The 19,535-nt window shown below is 37.1% G+C and overlaps 1 protein-coding gene across 1 annotated transcript; it reads left to right on the plus strand.

Moving 5' to 3' along the window:
• Positions 1-234: 234 nt before the first annotated feature.
• On the plus strand, positions 235-18,692 carry LOC143888943 (uncharacterized). The gene is made up of 2 exons (XM_077393324.1): positions 235-932; positions 18,617-18,692. Exons 1-2 carry the CDS (start codon positions 235-237, stop codon positions 18,690-18,692), a joined length of 774 nt encoding a protein of 257 aa, XP_077249439.1.
• Positions 18,693-19,535: the final 843 nt, after the last annotated feature.

A 19,535-nucleotide genomic window follows, 5' to 3' on the forward strand; every position in this document is an offset into this window, starting at 1 on the left:
AATAAATAAGACCATCTTTTTTCAATGAAAAATTTATCAGTCTCAAATGTGTGTAAAATTAGTCCTTCTAGCCAATGCATGTTTTCAGTAAGGAATACTATTGTGTCTAAACTTCCAATGTTTTCTTTGTCAGGAGTTCTTATATTCACCATTGATCATCCAAAAGTAACTTGGACCCGAGTTTCCGCTCGTCTCATGAGAATTTCATCTCCATCTTCTCCCACTCTCATCTCAATGTCTGAACCTACTGAAACCCTTCAGCCTCCTCGTGTTGAGGAATTGCTAATCGAACTCACCCGTCAAATGAGCTTACTTCTGGAAGAGAATAAGATCATGAAAGATCAATGGAAGGAAAAATTTGGTACTCCCACAACAAAGGGAAAGTCTATAGCAACCACATCTGAGGTCCACCCTCAACCCAATCTGTCTCCTCTGACCATCGAAGATCAAGAACAATATGGTGAGGAAAATCGCACTCAAGTCCCTACCCCAGAAGACAAGTCCCTTGCTGAGAAATTTGAGTTGCTACTTCAAGAAGTCAAAGGGATCATGAGCCGAGAATCAAGCACTTTCATCCCAGATGATCTTATATTGTTCCCTCACGTCCGTCTACCGTCGAATTTCCAAATTCCAGATTTTGACAAGTACAATGGTACTGGTTCTCCTACTGCTCATGTGCAAATGTTCATCATACGATCGCAGTCCCAAGGTTTGAATTTAGAGCAGATGGCCCAGCCCTTTCCTATCTCGCTAACCGATGTTGCACGTAAATGGTATCTGGGTTTAGATAAGATGAAGGTTAAGAGCTGGAATGAGATCACCGAGCAGTTCATTAAGCACTTTTCATACGATGATGGGTCTGAGGTGACTATCCGGGATCTGGAAGCTACTAAGCAGGAGCCTAAGGAAACATTTATCACTTTTGTGAAAAGGTGGAGGAAATTGGCAGCCTCAATGATGGACCGCCTGTGGACCCTGATCCGAGAGGGAGGCGGGGGACGAGCCCCCACACGAAGTCTCAGGATCATCCACGTGAATGGAGAGCTCTACCAAGGAACTCTCGAAAGAAGTGCCTCTCACAGCATGAGTGGCGATATAAGGTGAGATACCTCTCGATTCGGGGACTAGCCCAGATTCGAGGTGTACCTTAAACAAAGAAGAGTCGACATCCAAGGAAATGGGCCCTGGATCCCATACTATGCTCTGTTGCAACGGATAACCAGAGATATAAAAGAAGGTTCGTGCCTAGTTACGAATTTGGAAGGTCCGAAGAGCACCTCATCCGCCCAAGTGCAAACACCTGGTCTTTTATGCCGTTTACTTATTAATTTTTGAAGAGTTTTGGGCGCAAGTCATGTGAAATGGGAACACATATCTTCGAGAAGACGTCTATCTAATCATGCATGTCTCGGAGGAATAATAAGCACACGTAAAAAAAATAAAATAAGTGTCACCTGAGAATAACTAGGTTATGAGTGTCATACCTAATTGGTGTCTAAATTCTGGTGTACAAACACATGCATGCTACAGCTAAAGGTATAGGATCTGTACATGAAAGTAAGAAAACACAGCAAACATACAACACAAATCAATTCTATACATGACTAGACAAGATGAATCCTAAAACTCTAATGCAGGACTTGACTCGGACCAAGATGGCCGTCCATCCCAGCCGGTCTACGTATTCCGGCCTCGGGAAGAATCAGAGTCGACGTAGTTCGATGACCTATTCTAAACTACAATGTCTAACCATCTAGAACCGCTATCCTAGACTCGATCCAGTAGACTCGATTGATTTTTAAAGTTTTTTGTACAATTGCTTAAGTTCATGTGAATTGTAATTTTCAGGACTCTATATGCCCTAACTAATGCAAGTTGGTTAGCCTTAAGCTATTGCAGGTGGGCCCTACATTCTATGTGTATCTAGGCTGTGCAACCTAATAAAAACCATGGGCTGACTATATGCTTCCTAGACTAGCCATCGGTTCGACTAAATGTCTAACCGATCGACTCGAGGCCTCCTAACTCTAGGGACACTCACACGACAGGACACACCATATCAATACAAATCAGGACAGCCTCCTAACTCTAAACACCCTAAACAGCTAGGACAGACTCCTAACTCTAGGGGAAGATCTTTTCGAAAAGGTTTTGAAGAATTTTATAATTTTTGAAGGTTTCAAATGTTTATTTTAAAAGGTTTGGCTGGACTTGGGATATGAATCCCAAGCTGCACTACGTACCCTGTGAAAAGGGATCAAGCCAACGTAGTTCGAAAAGGAATTTCCTAACTACTCCTAATGACTCAGATTTTTGAGAATTTTTGGTTTTTAGATGATTTTGAATTTTCAAGAGTTTTTAACTCAAGAGGACAAATTCCTATCATCATAAGAGTATGACAGACTCCTGATATCCCGCAAAGGTTGGACGGCATCCTATGCTTTGCGGGGGAAAAACGACAGAATCACGACTCTGCAAGGGTTTGACAGCATCCTATACCTTGCAAGAGTGGATAAGATCACATGACTTGACGAGAGGTTTGACAGAATCCTAACCCCTATGATGATAGGACTGACTCCTGAAACTAGTAATTCTACGAAGGAGGTGCTAATGAGACAAAGCCTGTCTCCAAATGATTTGACTTTTTTACTGAGACATAGCTTGTCTCTTTAAAAAAAATGGGTGGGCTCTAGATGACTCTTTCATTGCCCTTGCAATGAATGGGGACCTAAGATTTAAGGAATGTACATCTAAAAGACTAGGCAAGTCTTTTAAACAAAAGAGGGGAGTGCTACTTAGACTGAGCAAGTCCCCTAATGATGGGCTTGGGCTAACGCCTTCATCGCCCTTTTTTAGCACAAACACTCACACACTTCAATGTCAACATAACTGTCTAGAATATAATTTATTATTTTTTTTATTATTATTATTATGAAGAAAGCTATATCTTAGTAGTAAGCTATAACTCAGGGCAAGTAAAGTGTGAGAATAAGAATTACTCAAACCACTAGTGACAATTTTATCATTCCTGAATAATAATTTTCATTTGATTTTCTTTGCTAATTTTAATCATTCTTTCTCCTATAATTATTACTCATAAACACAACTTTATCAAATTCAAAGATTTTTCTAATGATTCATAACTAAACTTTAACACCCTACATATTTCATATTAATTCCATACACGGCCTATTTATCAATTAGCTAAACATAAAGCTTAATCAAACAATAAGAGATTGATTATATTAGCATTGCCTTCAGCAGGAAGAAATATCAAATATGCAAGAGACTCCAATAACAAGTATCATTCATGATAAAATACAAGGTCATGATTAAACAAAGGAGTCAGAGTGATGAAATTCTATTCAAGGACTGTATAAGTTGGATGCATCTCTAAATTTCCAGAATTTTAAAACCATATACAAACTCTACATCTACACCCCATATACACACCCTGATAACCAAGTACTCTGACAAGGACATCTCCCTGTATTCAATCAGAAATATACTAGAGACAGGTGAGAATTTGGACAAAATTGAGACAAAATATTCAACTACCTGTGGGACCCGATCCCGCGAGAGGGGTGGGGCGCGAGCCGCCACGCTCTCCTCTTGGTCTCTCGTACCCACGCGATTGGCGTGTGCCTTTTAGTATTGATTCTAATTCATCTTTTATGTGAACTTGGGATTACTAAGGCAATCCGAATTCCACACAAAAAAGACTGACAGAGTCGCCACCTAGATGTGGGATCTAGGACCCATAATTAACCAGAAATCTAGACTCGCTACCTGGTTACAAGAATGGAAGGTATGGGGATTTATCCACCACATGCACCATTCCTGCCCGATAATCGGTCTTCGATTCCAAAAGCTAACTCTTTTAAATTTATTTTAAATGGCTCATTCAACTCTCTGTTAATGTGCTAACTACGGGACATGCATCCTATGATCTAATTTCAATGTGGATCCTAAATGTGTATCTTGATTCCTTAATTTGTTTGAATTCAATCTAGGTACAAGTTCTCCTAAGATTCTAATTTCATGGAAAATCCTAAGTGATTTGATTAAGCATTTACAAGAAAATTAATATACAAAACACCACAATTTGTTGTAGTGCCGACTCGCGGTTGGTATGCCATCAGACATCCAAGCTGCCTACGTACCCAAGCCTCACTGGGATCAGAGTCGACGTAGTTCGGTGCACCTAAGCTAAGCTACTTATGCCTAACTTAACTAAGACACCGACCTAGACGGGATTGACTGTTTCAACAGCTTTAGGAGAAGTTATTTAATTCAAGTTGAAGATTTTATTATCCTAGGATTTCATCTAAGATGCTATATGATTCTTATCTAAATGCAAGTTGTTCCTTAGACTAATGCAGGTTAGCCTACATCCTAGTTTACTAGGCTTGTCCTAGGGAAAGATTGGGTGACTAGTGTAACTAGACCTATGGCACGGTTGCTATACATAGCAAACGTCCGTGATGAGGCTGGACTCCTAACTCTAGGACTCCCTAAAACCTAAGACTCCCTAAAACTTAGGACAAGACACGACACCAGTGTTCCTAAATTGGGCTCTAATGGTTCTTATGACGGAAACCGTAACCCAACGGTTCCGAGAGACACGAGATGAATCGATTTCAGTTCTTGAAGTTAATTAATTTCAGATTTCAAGGATTTTCAGTTTATGGACAGTTAAGGAATACCAATGGTTCTAGGGTTCACCAATTTCGGCCCAGAACAGCATCCAAGGAAGGGAATCGTGCGCTCTTTCCTTGCGCAATTTAATACTTAGGTTATAGTATCTTATTGCCTGGCATATCTCAGGATTTCCGTGGACAGTGAACCTCGGAGCCAACAACATGCTATAGCTTAAATATTCAAATTGTCAAAGATCGAGTGCAATTGGGATACGATTATGGATGCACTGGCCATTTTTCCAGGGAAATCTAAAGATCCTAAAATTTCTGTTTTAATGGATTAAGGAGTTAATATGTGACAGAGATTTAAGGTTCTTTAGAGGTTTTCAGATGATTTTCAATTAATTTCGGATTTTCAACGAATTTTATCAATTTTAAACATATGAGTGATTTTACAAGTGAAACTGTTGCAAACGAATTCGAAATGAGTTGAAAATTCTACAGCAACAAGATATGATGAAATGTAGCTTACTGGAATATTTTTACAGATTTTTACATTACGCTCATATTTAATTTTGATTTAACAATTAATTGGCCAGATTGCAAAAATAACACAGAAACTACTAGAAATAAAAATCCAAATTCATTGAAATTTCTACAGAAATAAGATATAATTAAATATAACATACTGTGACATTTTCATGAGTTTTGGAAACTATTTACTATCAGTTTCGGATTTTTCAATTTTCAGACCAGATTATGAATTAACACTACATCCCATATGAAGAAAGATCTAAATCACTTGAAAATTTTACAGAAACTAGAAACATGGAATATAAGACTACTGTAAAACTGTTGGGAATTTTATCTATGATCTGATGTCTGTAAAAATTCTCCCAAAATCTGATAATTTTCAAAGAAAACATAAAATCATATACCAAACCAAATCCAAAAATTCTCAAAAATTCCTGGTAGAATGTATCAGCATTATATTATTTTCTCAAGAAATTTTATTAATTTTGGAATTCGTTTAGTATATGTTTTATTTTTCTTCGTCGAAAAGATATTTTTGAAGAGTTTTCTATTTTTAAAACACAATTTTTGAGAAAATTACGATTCCGAAAAACGTCCTCCAACCTTGTTCTGATGTGATGAACACAAGAAAATTTTAAAATTCCAAAAAATAGATCATCCTGAGATGGCTATTTTTTCGAATTTCGTAATTTCTCAGCCAATATTTTAAATAAAATTCTACTCTTCACTCAAATTCTAAAAAACCGTTGATCCAATGTCCGATCCGATCCGATAGTTATTTTAACTCTATTTAAGTAGAACATTGTATTAAATTTTGGGACGAAACGGATTTGAAACACTCATGCAGATCATGATTTTTAGCTCACACATTTAATATTGAATTTAATTTAATTAAATGCTAAAAACCCATGCAAAATTCATAAAAAAATGCCAAATCATCTGGGAAAAATCTGAGAATAGTGTACTAACCTGTAGGCGAGATCTCTGCCGAGTCCACAAGCCGAAGAATCCAAAAAATCCCGCCAATGTTCAATCCGATGTCGGCTTTTCTTCTTCTTTTTTTTTTTTTTGCTTTTTCCTTATTTTTCCTTTGCTGCCGAGAGAGAGATTGATGGAGAATGAGAGAGAGAAACAAGAGAGAGATGGAGAGTGTGAGAGTGATTGAGAGAGAGATTAAAACCGAGGGATGGAGATAATGAGAGGGATCAATGAGGATAGAGAAGAACAGATAGAGAAATTAATAGAGAGAATGAGAGAGAGAGGGAGAATAATATAGAGAGACAGAAAGAGAGTGTAATATAAAGAGAGATAGATGGTGATACAGAGCGGAGAGAGTGAAGAAAAACCGAGATGGAGAGAAAGGATGAAAGCACAGAGAGTGGGGAGGGTGAAGAAAAAAACCGAGAGTTGAAAGGTAGAGAGAACGAGGGAGTGCTCTGTTTTTCTTTCTTGTTTCTTTCTTTTCTGCTTGGTGGGCTGAAGAGGGTGAAGGTGAGCGAGAATAAGAAGACTAAGGGGTGGGTGAGGGAAAGAGGGAAAGAGAGAAAGAGAGAGTGGATGGGGAAGAGAGAAAGAGAGAGTAAGAAAGAGAGAGAGAGAGAGAGAGAGAGAGAAAGAGAGAGAGAGAGAGAGAGAGAGAGAGAGAGAGATCGTGAAAGAAGGAAAAAACAGAGTATTAGATACTCTGTTTTTATTTCTTCTTCACGTTTTTCTTTTTTTTTTGTTTTTTTTTTTTTGATAGAGTTTGGAAAAAAATAGAAATGGCTGCCCTTTGTGGGTGTGAGAGAGGTTGGGAAAGGTAGAGAGAGATCTGTAGAGAGTGGGAGAGATGGAGGGAGCCGAGAGAGATGTAGTGAGAGAGCAAAGAGGTTGAGAGTGATGGAGTTGGGTGAGAGGAGGAGATCCAAATAAAGTGATGGGTGAGAGCGAGGAAAAAACCGTGGAGAGTCCCCAACAGAGAGATCGAGCTTCAGACCATAAAAAAAATCGAGAGGGAGATTACCATCACCCAGAGAGAGCCTTTTCCTTTTTTAAACGTGGGTTACTAAAAAAAATTCCTTCGAGAGATCTACCTTGCCCCTCTTAACATTATTGCCCTCTAATCAAGAAGCGGAATTTAAGAATTGATTTCCCAAGAAAGAAGGCACCCGAATACTGTTTCTAATCAAAGCTAAGCATTTCCAAAACTAAATACATATAGCAGAGAGAGTTAACGATCATGACCTGTTCACAAAAATTGCTTTATATATATATATATATATATATATAAAAGAAAATCTCCTACGTGAACTATTTTCTAATACGGAGGGATAGACCAATGGAAATGCGGTCTACATTGTAAGTTGATCTCCACCATCCATTTAGCAGGCCACGATGTAGATTAGTTGCGCTCTCAACTCATTGGTGTAAAATGATCTGGATCGTCCATTTAATAAGCCATATTGAATGAAACAATGAGAGGCCCCACTTAAATTTGGTCGAACATGTCTCTCTTCCAAAATTGCGATTTTAAACATTAGTGGGCCCACTTTTTCTCCCACGCACGCCCATTCCAGTTTACATACCCATTTCAGTTAGATGATCAAAACCGCTCATTTGATGGGCCCACAGAAATTGCATCCCAAAATATTTCCATTGGATGATCTCAGCCGTCCGATTTATGGGTCACGGCCCAAATAGATTGCGTGCCCCAAATCACTTCCATAGAATGGTCTGAACTGTTCATTTGGTGCAACATAATGTAGATTGGCTGCGGCTCCTCTAAATCATTTCTGCTCGCGGGATGATCCATACCATTAATTTATAAACTTGTGCCTAGAAATCATTTCCAAAGATCATCTGAATAGCTCAAACTGATGGTCGCAACAAAATTGGTTGTTAGAACGACGTCTCTGAGATTTTGACCATTCCCCTGATGGACATCTTTTATACATTAGATCGAAGTAAGCTCAACCCTCATTTTTCATTAAAACCATATGCGGGCCTCCTGATTGATCCGAATTTAAACAAATGTTCAATGCGGTCCTACCGACGGGTCCAAGTTCTCCCTTGCTTTAATTCTTGTGAACAACCCCTCTCAATAATCATCAGGACGACGCAAAACATGACAGAAATAACCAAAAAGATCGAGAAAACAAAAGGAGCGGACATGGGAATGGGAAACACTGAAAAAGACTGATAACAAGAACACTAACTTCTTTGTTGATTAAAGCGGAACAAAATGGGGTGTCTACACTACCCATCTTATGTTACCCAGCCTTACTAAAAACCTGAACATGAAAATTGGGACCAAATTTCAAAGAAATGTACGATGCGAAGATCAAACAAAAGACTCTAACAATCACTGGTAAGAAATTTCTTCAGACATTGACTTTCCAGGCCTTAGTAGCTATATAATGTTTTATAAGTTGTCTCAAATTCACTTCATTTTTTTTTTATCAACACACTGTAAGAAAGTGGTGATTTATCACTGTCAAAAAATACAAGCCCACAAGATGATTTTCATAGTCTCGTCTCTGCAGCGTATACAACTACTAAAAATGATCTTCTTAGCACTACTATCACAAGACACTCATGTGGAAGAATCATCACCAGCTATGGAAGAAAAAACGCAGACAAGCAACTGTCTTTGTCATCAATAGAATAAAACAGGATTATGACAAAGACAGTGCTAAGAAGATTCTAACAAAAACAAAATGGTCTTCATTAACTGCTAGCCTTGATAAACATCCATTCATGCTCCATCACGATAAAAAACTCCACACCCCTTTACCACATAAACACATGAAACTATCCAAACATATTCTCAAGAAAAGCTGAATTAATAAAGAAAATAGGGGAATACTCATTAAAAGGCTGATGATAACTGTAAGCCCAAGGGTCTACTCTCCAATCTTGTTTTGATGATTCTAAACATAATTGATTGTGTTTTTTAATACTAATCAATTTGCTTTGAAGTGTTGTGTTTAAGATAGGATTGATCATTGAAGAAACCAACACACTACATGGTCATGCTTGAAGATGTACCCAACAAGAGTCAAAGGAGCTAAGTGGAGCTCACATCATCTCTCAAGCAAGCATACAAAGATGGAAGATCAATTGGAGACCAAAGCTAAAGAGAAATTGAAGGTTGCATAGGTATCATTGTACATCCCCTCTCTTTAGATTTTCAAGTCAAGGCAAAAGTGTTTTCAAAATACTTTTCAAAAACACTAAAAGAACTTTAAAGGTTTAGTGAATGGTTATGTAGTGGACCAACATGTTGGGACCCTCATAAACATTCCAAAATTATCATAGGAGTTGAGTTCCAAAAGCCAAAAATCAAACAAGCAATAAAATCTCAAAACTGCTGATTTTTTAGGCTTCTCGGAACTCCGAGATTTTTCTCGGAGCTCCGAGCTCGGAACTCCGAGAAATGGTCCAGTAGCTTCTGGACATTTTCTCGGAACTCCGAGAAATGGTCCAGTAGAAATTTTATTTCTTCTGGCCGTTCTCTCTGAACTCCGAGAATATTTCTCGGAACTCCGAGAATTTCACAGAACTCCGAGAACCTCGCGACAGGTGAGAATATAGCCGTTGGGATTCGAATTAATTTGTGAATTTTGGTATTTCCACCCCCAAACGGTCATATTCTATAGAGAGGCTATATATACAACATCTAGAGGATTCATTTCCTCTCTCTTGATGATTTGAAAACCTCCTTAAGCATTGAAGAAAACTTGCAACCCATTTGTGCTTAAGATTTTGTTTTCTCCCCAAACTTGCCTTGCACTTGCAAATTTATTGAGTTGGGATTTTTAGAGCTTTCACTTGCAACCATCATTGAAGAGCAATCAAGGGACTACAAAGTGCATCAAGCTTTCAAGAGAAGCCAAGCTATTCAATCTCTATTTCTTGTAAAGGTGGCTAGGGCATCCTACCTTAATACCCTAGGGAGCACCGCTTAGAACTCGGCGGAGAAGGAGTCTTTTGTAAAGGTGTAAGGGCATCCTTATTTAATATCCCTTGGAAGTGTAATCGCCTCGGAGCCGGGCATCGTGGAGGTCTCCAATAGTGGAAATCCTTAAGGACGATCTTAAGAAGAGTGGAGTAGAGCTTTGCCCGAACCACTATATATCGGTGTGTCATCTCTTATTCTTGCACTTTCATTATTGCTTTTTGGTTTGGCATTTCATTGTGTCTTTAATTATATTTGCACTAACCACATATTTAATCAAGTGAAGATAATTCAAATTAGGGTTCATAATTAATTTTCAAAATGGCTAATTTAGTGTTAAAATCAATTCACCCCCCCTCTTGTTTATTTCAATTGGTATCAAAGCCTCGTCTCTAATTTTTAAAACCCTAACCGGTCTAGAGTAAAGATTCTAAAAAATGGCAAATCATCCTCAACACCATGAAGGTTACTCAAACACTAGGCCACCCTATTTTGATGGAACAAACTATGATTTTTTGGAAAACTAAAATGAAAATCTTCTTAACCCAAGATTACCAAATATGGAGAGCCATTAATAATGAATAAACATTACCCACAAGAAATCTAAATGATTGGACTGAAGCCGAACAACAAGCTTCAAATTATAATGCCAAAGCCATGAATTCCCTTATTTGTGCTTTGTCTCCCGGAGAATTCAATAGAGTGTCTAATTTGAATTCAGGTAAGGAAATTTGGGACACCTTAGAAGTCACCCATGAGGGAACCAACTAAGTCAAAGAATCTAAAATGAACCATCTATTTCGGCAATATGAACTCTTTCAAATGACACCCGATGAAACAATTACCGACATGTACACTAGATTCACTAACCTTGTAAATGGACTAAGGGGACTTGGAAAATAATTTTCAAATAGAGATTTAGTGATCAAAATCCTTAGGTCCCTACCTTTGTCATGGGAATCCAAAACCTCCGCAATCACTGAAGCTAAGGACATGAATACGTTGAACCTAGATGAACTAATAGGGTCCTTGATAACCTATGAAATGATTTTCAAAACAAAAGCACCCGAAATTGAAACTAAAATTGAAAAAGGAAAAGGAGTTGCTTTTGCTTGTAATATAGGTGACAATGAAGATACAAAGGAAGACATGGAAGATGAAGTTGCCCTCCTAACAAGAAGGATCAAATTCTTGCAAAGGAATATGAGAGGCATGAGAAATAGAAGGACCAATCCTCCATTCAAGAAGAAAGAAGAACTTGGTGATGGATCTTCTCAACCCCAATGCTACGGTTGCAAAAAGCTTGGACACATTCGCCCGGATTGTCCACTCAACAATGAGCCTACTTCAAATAATCGCTTCAAGAGAAGAGAAGGCAAGAAAGGAATGACCGCCACATGGGATGAGGAAATTGAAAGCGAAGGCGAACAAAATGATGGGGAAGATTGCTTGATAGCAAGAAACGTTTGCTTCATGGCCTCAACAAACGACAATAACGAGGTAAACACTTTAAATGATGTCATTGTCTTAAAAGAAGTTCTAGATTCCTTACAAAATGCACATGATGAACTTGAGATTCAATTTGATAAAAATGCATCACTTGAAAATTCTCTTGCTAACTTGACAAAAGAATTTAGTTGGTTAAAGAAAGATCATGAATTTTTAGATGATGAAAATGAAAAATACAAAATAGAAATTCATGAGTTAAATGCTACCATTAAGATTTTAAATGAAAATCGACAAGAGCTTTCTATTAAAAACAACAAGTTAAAGCATGAAAATGGTAAACTATCTTTTGAATATGATGAACTAAAGAAACTTTTTGAGAAATTTGAAAATAGTTCATTGAAATTGGATAGACTTGTTAATATTCAAAGAATGTCAAGTGACAAAAGTGGACTTGGACATAAATGGAATACTACAATATCTAACTATAAAAACAAACTTGAAAATGCTTCTTCTAGTGGTACCAAAATTTATTTTTACTGTGGTCTAGAAGGTCATTATAAGGTTGCTTGCATGCATGCTAAACAAGATAAAATCAAATTGAACTCTAAAGTGAAAATAAATGAACATAGCAAGATTAGGATGATTTGGGTACCTAAGGGATCTCACTTGCCTATTCATATGTAGGTATGCCTTAAAAGCCATAACAAGAAGAACACATGGTACCTTGATAGTGGATGCTCTAGACACATGACAGGAGACCTTACTCAATTCGCATCCCTATCACTCAAGGATGGTGGATACGTTACCTTTGGAGATGATAAGAAAGGAAAAGTCAAAGGTGAAGGCACCATAGGTAACTCTACCTCTCCCATACATCATGTACTCTTTGTTGATGGCTTGTCCCATAATCTTATTAGCATTAGTCAATTATGTGATAATGGTTTTGAAGTAGTCTTCAATCCCGACAAATGCATTGTTAAAAATAAGATAGATGGAAAAGTAAAATTCATAGGTTCTAGAGACAATAACATTTACACCATTGGACTAGATGATCTTAGACTCAAAAATGTGACTTGTCTTAATGCCATTAGTGAAGATTCTTGGCTATGGCATAGGAGGTTGGGTCATGCCGGAATGGATCTCATTTCGACCCTCTCCTCAAAAGAAATTGTTAGAGGATTGCCTAAGTTCAAATACACCAAAGATCATATTTGTAGAACTTGTCAATTAGGAAAACAATTGAAGAGCTCATTTGCACCTAAAAATATGATTTCAACTTCCTACCCCTTGGAACTACTTCACATGGATCTTTTTGGACCAATGAAGACAAGTAGCCTAGGTGGAAAGAGGTACGTGTTTGTAGTTGTGGATGACTACTCACGATTTACATGGGTCATATTTCTAGCACACAAAGATGAAACTTATGAAAACTTCCTTATATTGTGCAATCAAATACAAAATGAAAAAGGTATTGCTATCTCTTACATTAGAAGTAATCATGGAACGGAATTTGAAAATGTACATTTTGACACTTACTGTAATGAACATGGCATAAAACATAATTTTTTCGCACCTAGAACACCTCAACAAAATGGAGTTGTAGAAAGAAAGAATCGAACTCTCCAAGAAATGGCTAGAAACTATGTTGCATGAAAATGATCTCCCTATATATTTTTGGGCGGAAGCGGTTAGCACCGCTTGCTATATCATAAACAGAGTATATTTAAGGCCAATTTCTAAGAAAACACCTTATGAGCTTTGGAAAAACTTGAAACCAAATATAAGCTATTTTAGAGTGTTTGGATGTAAATGCTTCATTTTAAACATTAAAGATAATTTACACAAATTTGATAAGAAGTCAGATGATGGAATATTCTTAGGGTATTCTTCACATAGCAAGGCATATAGAGTATTTAATAGAAGAACCCTAGTTGTCGAAGAATCCATGCATGTGACATTTGATGAGAGAGAGCCAACACCTCACGAAATGCCACATGATGAGGATGAACCCATTGAACATCTTTTACCTAAATTAAGTGTTCCTCCTCATGCATCTACAAGTCATACATTACCTAGTGAGGAAGTAGAAAATGAAAATGATAACTCATTACCTAGGGATAGGAGAACATTGGTAGATCATCCTGAATCCCAAATTTTAGGTGATGCCACATCGCCAGTGAGAACTAGATCATACTATCGTAGTGTGAGTAACAATTTGGCGTTCCTATCCGAATTAGAACCTAAATCCATCAAAGAAGCTGAAAAGGATGAATATTGGTTGATGGCTATGCAAGAAGAGTTAAGTCAATTCGAAAGGAACAAGGTGTGGAGGCTAGTGCCTAGACCTAGTGATCATCCAGTCATTGGCACGAGATGGGTTTATGGAAATAAATTGGATGAAAATGTAATTATCACTAGAAATAAAGCTAGGCTGGTAGCCCAAGGGTACAATCAGGAGGAGGGAATAGACTATGATGAGACATTTGCTCCTGTTGCCCGTATGGAGGCTATTAGGATACTCTTAGCATATGCATCTCATAAAGGATTTAAACTATATCAAATGGATGTCAAAAGTGCCTTCCTAAATGGCTATATCCAAGAGGAAGTATATGTTGAGCAACCTCCAGGTTTTGAAGACTTCAAACATCCAAATCATGTCTTCAGGCTTGATAAAGCTTTATATGGGTTGAAGCAAGCTCCTAGAGCTTGGTATGAGAGGCTTTGCACTTTCTTCGTTGAAAAAGGATTTGAGATGGGAAAGGTGGATAAAACATTATTTATCAAAAGAGAAAATCAAGATATCCTCCTTGTCCAGATCTATGTGGATGATACCATCTGTGGCTCAACTAATCAAAAATTGTGTGATGAATTTGCAACTCTAATGAAAAATGAATTTGAAATGAGCATGATGGGTGAGTTAACCTACTTCTTAGGACTCCAAATTAAACAATACAAAAATGGAATATTTTTAAATCAAGAAAAATATACAAAGGAGTTATTAAAGAAGTATGGCATGGATAGCAGTAAGACATCAAGAATTCCCATGAGTACTACTGCTAAGCTAGAAAATGATGAATTTGGCAAATCTGTGGATCAGAAGATGTATAGGGGTATGATAGGTAGCTTACTCTATTTGACAGCCAGCAGACCAGACATTATGTTTACTGTCTGTCTCTGTGCTCGATTTCAATCGGATCCAAAAGAGTCACCTATCGGGAGTCAAGAAGATCTTCAAGTACTTAAGAGGAACCCAAAGTTTAGGACTATGGTATGAAAGATCATCTTCCTTTACTCTCATCGGATATTCAGATGCAGACTTCGCCGGATGTAGAGTAGATAGGAAAAGCACTAGTGGGACTTGCCAATTCTTGGGTAAATCACTTGTTTCATGGTTTAGCAAGAAGCAAAATTCAGTAGCTCTGCCCACAACAGAAGCAGAATATGTGGCAGCTGGAGCTTGCTGTGCTCAAGTCCTATGGATGGAAAGCACATTGATGGACTATGCAATTAAAATGGAAAATATTCTCATCCAATGTGACAACACTAGTGCTATAAGCTTAACAAAGAACCCCATACAACACTCAAGAACAAAACATATTGAGATTAGGCACCACTTCATTAGAGATCACTCACAAAAAGGGGATATTTGCTTAAAATATATCAACACTGAAGATCAATTAGCGGATATCTTTACAAAACCCCTTAGTGATGATAGAATTTGCTATATCCGAAGTGCCTTAAACATTTGGAGTGCGGATCAAGTCAAAGAAATTGCCAAATAAATACTTTGTGCCTTTCACCAGCTTATCTATATAATATTTATATATATCACCCTTGCTTGGTAGTATCTGCATGAATGAGATGTCAAATATTAATCTTAAAAACCACTTAATTGGTACTCTTAGCCTTCTAAGTTTTCTAAGTTGGAGAGGTACCTTCACTTTAATTAAAATACCTAACTTTTTGACATATGTCAAAATCTCGATCATGAACAGGTATATGTGCATTACTTGGTTATATATTTTTATACCATAAGCATTGATTTAGGGGGAGTACCTAACTCAATCTTTATCTACTCCTAAATTGCTTTATTTTTTTTACACCCTTTCTGTCGATAACAAAAGGGGGAGAAGTTTGAAATTGATTATCTATTCAATTGACTTTATGCACCATATGCTTTTAATTGTTATCATTTATCTGTGTGCATATATTGAGGGGGAGTTCCAGTATTCACTTGCCTACTATGTCACTCCACACACACCTCATAATCAATTTTGTTTGTCATCATCAAAAAGGGGGAGATTGTAAGCCCAAGGGTCTACTCTCCAATCTTGTTTTGATGATTCTAAACATAATTGATTGTGTTTTTGAATACTAATCAATTTGCTTTGAAGTGTTGTGTTTAAGATATGATTGATCATTGAAGAAACCAACACACTACATGGTCATGCTTGAAGATTTACCTAACAAGAGTCAAAGGAGCTAAGTGGAGCTCACATCATCTCTCAAGCAAGCATACAAAGATGGAAGATCCATTGAAGACCAAAGCTAAAGAGAAATTGAAGGTTGCATAGGTATCATTGTACATCCCCTCTCTTTAGATTTTCAAGTCAAGGCAAAAGTGTTTTCAAAATACTTTTCAAAAACCCTAAAAGAACTTTAAAGGTTTAGTGAATGGTTATGTAGTGGACCAACATGTTGGGACCCTCATAAACATTCCAAAATTATCATAGGAGTTGAGTTCCAAAAGCCAAAAATCAAACAAGCAATAAAATCTCAAAACTGCTGATTTTTTAGGCTTATCGAAACTCCGAGATTTTTCTCAGAGCTCCGAGCTCGGAACTCCGAGAAATGGTCCAGTAGCTTCTGGACATTTTCTCGGAACTCCGAGAAATGGTCCAGTAGAAATTTTATTTCTTCTGGCCGTTCTCTCGGAACTCCGAGAATGGTTCTCGGAACTCCGAGAACCTCGTGACAGGTGAGAATATAGCCATTGGGATTCGAATTAATTTGTGAATTTTGGTATTCCCACCCCCAAACGGTCATATTCTATAGAGAGGCTATATATACAACATCTAGAGGATTCATTTCCTCTCTCTTGATTATTTGAAAACATCCTTAAGCATTGAAGAAAACTTGCAACCCATTTGTGCTTAAGATTTTGTTTTCTCCCCAAACTTGCCTTGCACTTGCAAATTTATTGAGTTGGGACTTTTAGAGCTTTCACTTGCAACCATCATTGAAGAGTAATCAAGGGACTACAAAGTGCATCAAGCTTTCAAGAGAAGCCAAGCTATTCAATCTCTATTTCTTGTAAAGGTGGCTAGGGCATCCTACCTTAATACCCTAGGGAGCACCGCTTAGAACTCGGCGGAGAAGGAGAGTCTTTTGTAAAGGTGTAAGGGCATCCTTATTTAATATCCCTTGGAAGTGTAATCGCCTCGGAGCCGGGCATCGTGGAGGTCTCTAATAGTGGAAATCCTTAAGGACGATCTTAAGAAGAGTGGAGTAGGGCTTTGCCCGAACCACTATCTATCGGTGTGTCATCTCTTATTCTTGCACTTTCATTATTGCTTTTTGGTTTGCATTTCATTGTGTCTTTAATTTTTTTTGCACTAACCACATATTTAATCAAGTGAAGAAAATTCAAATTAGGGTTCATAATTAATTTTCAAAAGGGCTAATTTAGTGTTAAAATCAATTCACCCCCCCTCTTGTTTATTTCAATAACATCACCTTGCTAAGACAGGGTTATACATTCAACTTACACTACATTTCTCAATAGTTTTAACGTCTCAATAAAACTAATGCAATTCCAGTTCACAACTAAATCTATGAATGATATCAATACATTTTAGTATCTAAGCTTGGTAATGAAAACGTCAATGACTCCAAGGCATCAGCAAATAAATCAGTGAAAAGAACATGATTTATCTATCTTTGAATTTTAAGAAAACTATCCAAAGGTCTAAAAAGAAAAAATGTTTTCTGAATGATATAATTCTTTACAAAGATAAAAATAAGACTATGCATCCTGAACATGTTATTATTATTTAGACAGGGATAAGCAAACAGAAATTTATCAGTATAAACTTGAATGAGACTCCTACCAGAAATACAAATTAGGCACATAAACCAAATGGCATGACATAGGGCTACTGACATTTTTATGACCATGTCTCTGTAATAGAAAAACAAACCTTCTTATTCTTCACAAGAAATCTGCAAGTAACTATGCTACACAAACAGCAACATCTGGAGTTCAATCAAGAAATTCCTTTCACTCACTTCCTCTCAAGAATAAAATACAATTAGCTACACACAAAAATTATCAATCACAAGTCCAGTGTATAATTTTGACAACCTAGATAGCCACAACTTCTCTTGACTCAAATCATATCATCATTACCTTGATTATCAGGCTTCGTAATTATCTCATCCATCAATAATTTAGTCCTAGACCAAAACAATGATTTATGACTAGTAATACGGTGAAAAATATCAAAATTTACCACAACACAAGGGAAATTCCTCAAGGAAATTAGAAAAACAAATAATTAATCTTCACAAGTCAAAGAATCTTCGAGGATCAACAAAAACCATCATTCGAGCTTTCACAGAATTAAATTTCAAATTATAATTAAATGAAAATCAAGGAAAATATTACCTAACCGAAGAAATAAGACAAATTTCTCTTCTTCTTTTTTTGAAACAATGCATGCAATTTTCCGCAAATAATGACAAAAATAAAAGCGATCAACAGAATTCGCAGTCATAGACATTATCTGAGTTTTTCTCCTATTCTTCTTTCCAAAATATCACTAGAAAATAGTAGATAAGGATTCAATAAGATCATTTCAAAAATTTAAAACAACATTAAACATTAAAATACCTGGACGGGTCTTCCTTTTTCTTTTTCTTTTTTTCCTTTTTTTGCTTCAACTGTCGATCCTTTGCTTGAACTGCAGATTCACCTTCTTTATTAGCTTAATTCAACAGATCCTTCGAATTGACTCGATCTCTTATTCTCCTTCTTTGATTTCAACAAAATTACCAGAGCTAAGGTTTCACAACTGAAATTAGAGTTTAGGCTTGAAGGAGAAGATATTAGACTTGATAAGGATTTCTATTGATCTAAGAGATGAAGAATATGGCGATCATATCTTGAGTTTCCAAAGAAGATATGATCAGAACAAAAATTAAAAGAAAAATGATCAGAAAAATAGCCGGAAAAGAAAAGGAAACGACAGGATATCGGCCAAAAAAAGAAAGATCTGACCGAAGATCATCTCTAGCTAGGGTTTGGAATTAGAGAAATTAGGGAAAATACAACAATAAGAACCAAACAGTGACAAGCTAGAAGTTTTGACCGGAATTTGGACGGAATCCGGCGAAATCCAACGGAGAAGATGATCGGAAAAAGTGAAAAAATGGTTAGGGTTTAGACTCAGATCCGTTTTCTCTCTCTAGATTTCTCAGACCTTCTCTCTCTAAAAATTAAAGAAAAACCTGATTTCTAAAAATAAAGCTTGAGTTTGGTATTTATAGAAAAATAATGAAATTGATATTGGCAACACCAATGGATGGGCGCGCGGATTTTTGATAAGGCGCGCGAAAAATTGATAGGCGCACATTTCAATCGTGTCCTATTCGGATTATGATCGCACCGTTTCAGGATAAATTCGCCCCCCTTTCTGGTTTACACTATAGGCATTGTCTTGGCTTGTTCACTAGGCAAACGCACTCGGATTTTGACGAAATTTTGTAAGGACCTAGCTAGGACCCTAAGCTAGCTGAGGGTGAAGTTTGGGACACTAATTCAATCATTTGATGGGGTTTTGCACGGTCAAAATGGGGTGTCTACACCGCCCTACCGAGAAGGAGCAGTGCAAGATCATGCTAAATAACCTCCTCCCCTCAATGCTTCAACACATGACACTGCAGTATTGCCCTCCTTTTGATCTCTTGATCAATGG

The sequence above is a fragment of the Tasmannia lanceolata genome, unplaced genomic scaffold (genome assembly GCF_043159265.1).
Source record: "Tasmannia lanceolata isolate RefF3 unplaced genomic scaffold, GAP_Taslan_0.1 ptg000002l, whole genome shotgun sequence".
In the NCBI taxonomy this organism is placed as follows: domain Eukaryota; kingdom Viridiplantae; phylum Streptophyta; class Magnoliopsida; order Canellales; family Winteraceae; genus Tasmannia; species Tasmannia lanceolata.

Coding starts and splice junctions, on each gene's coding strand:
- LOC143888943 (XM_077393324.1), top strand. CDS start 235: ATGTCTGAACCTACTGAAACCCTTCAGCCTCCTCGTGTTGAGGAATTG. Junction 933..18,616: donor TTTATCACTTTTGTGAAAAG/GTGGAGGAAATT, acceptor CAAAATTACCAG/AGCTAAGGTTTCACAACTGA.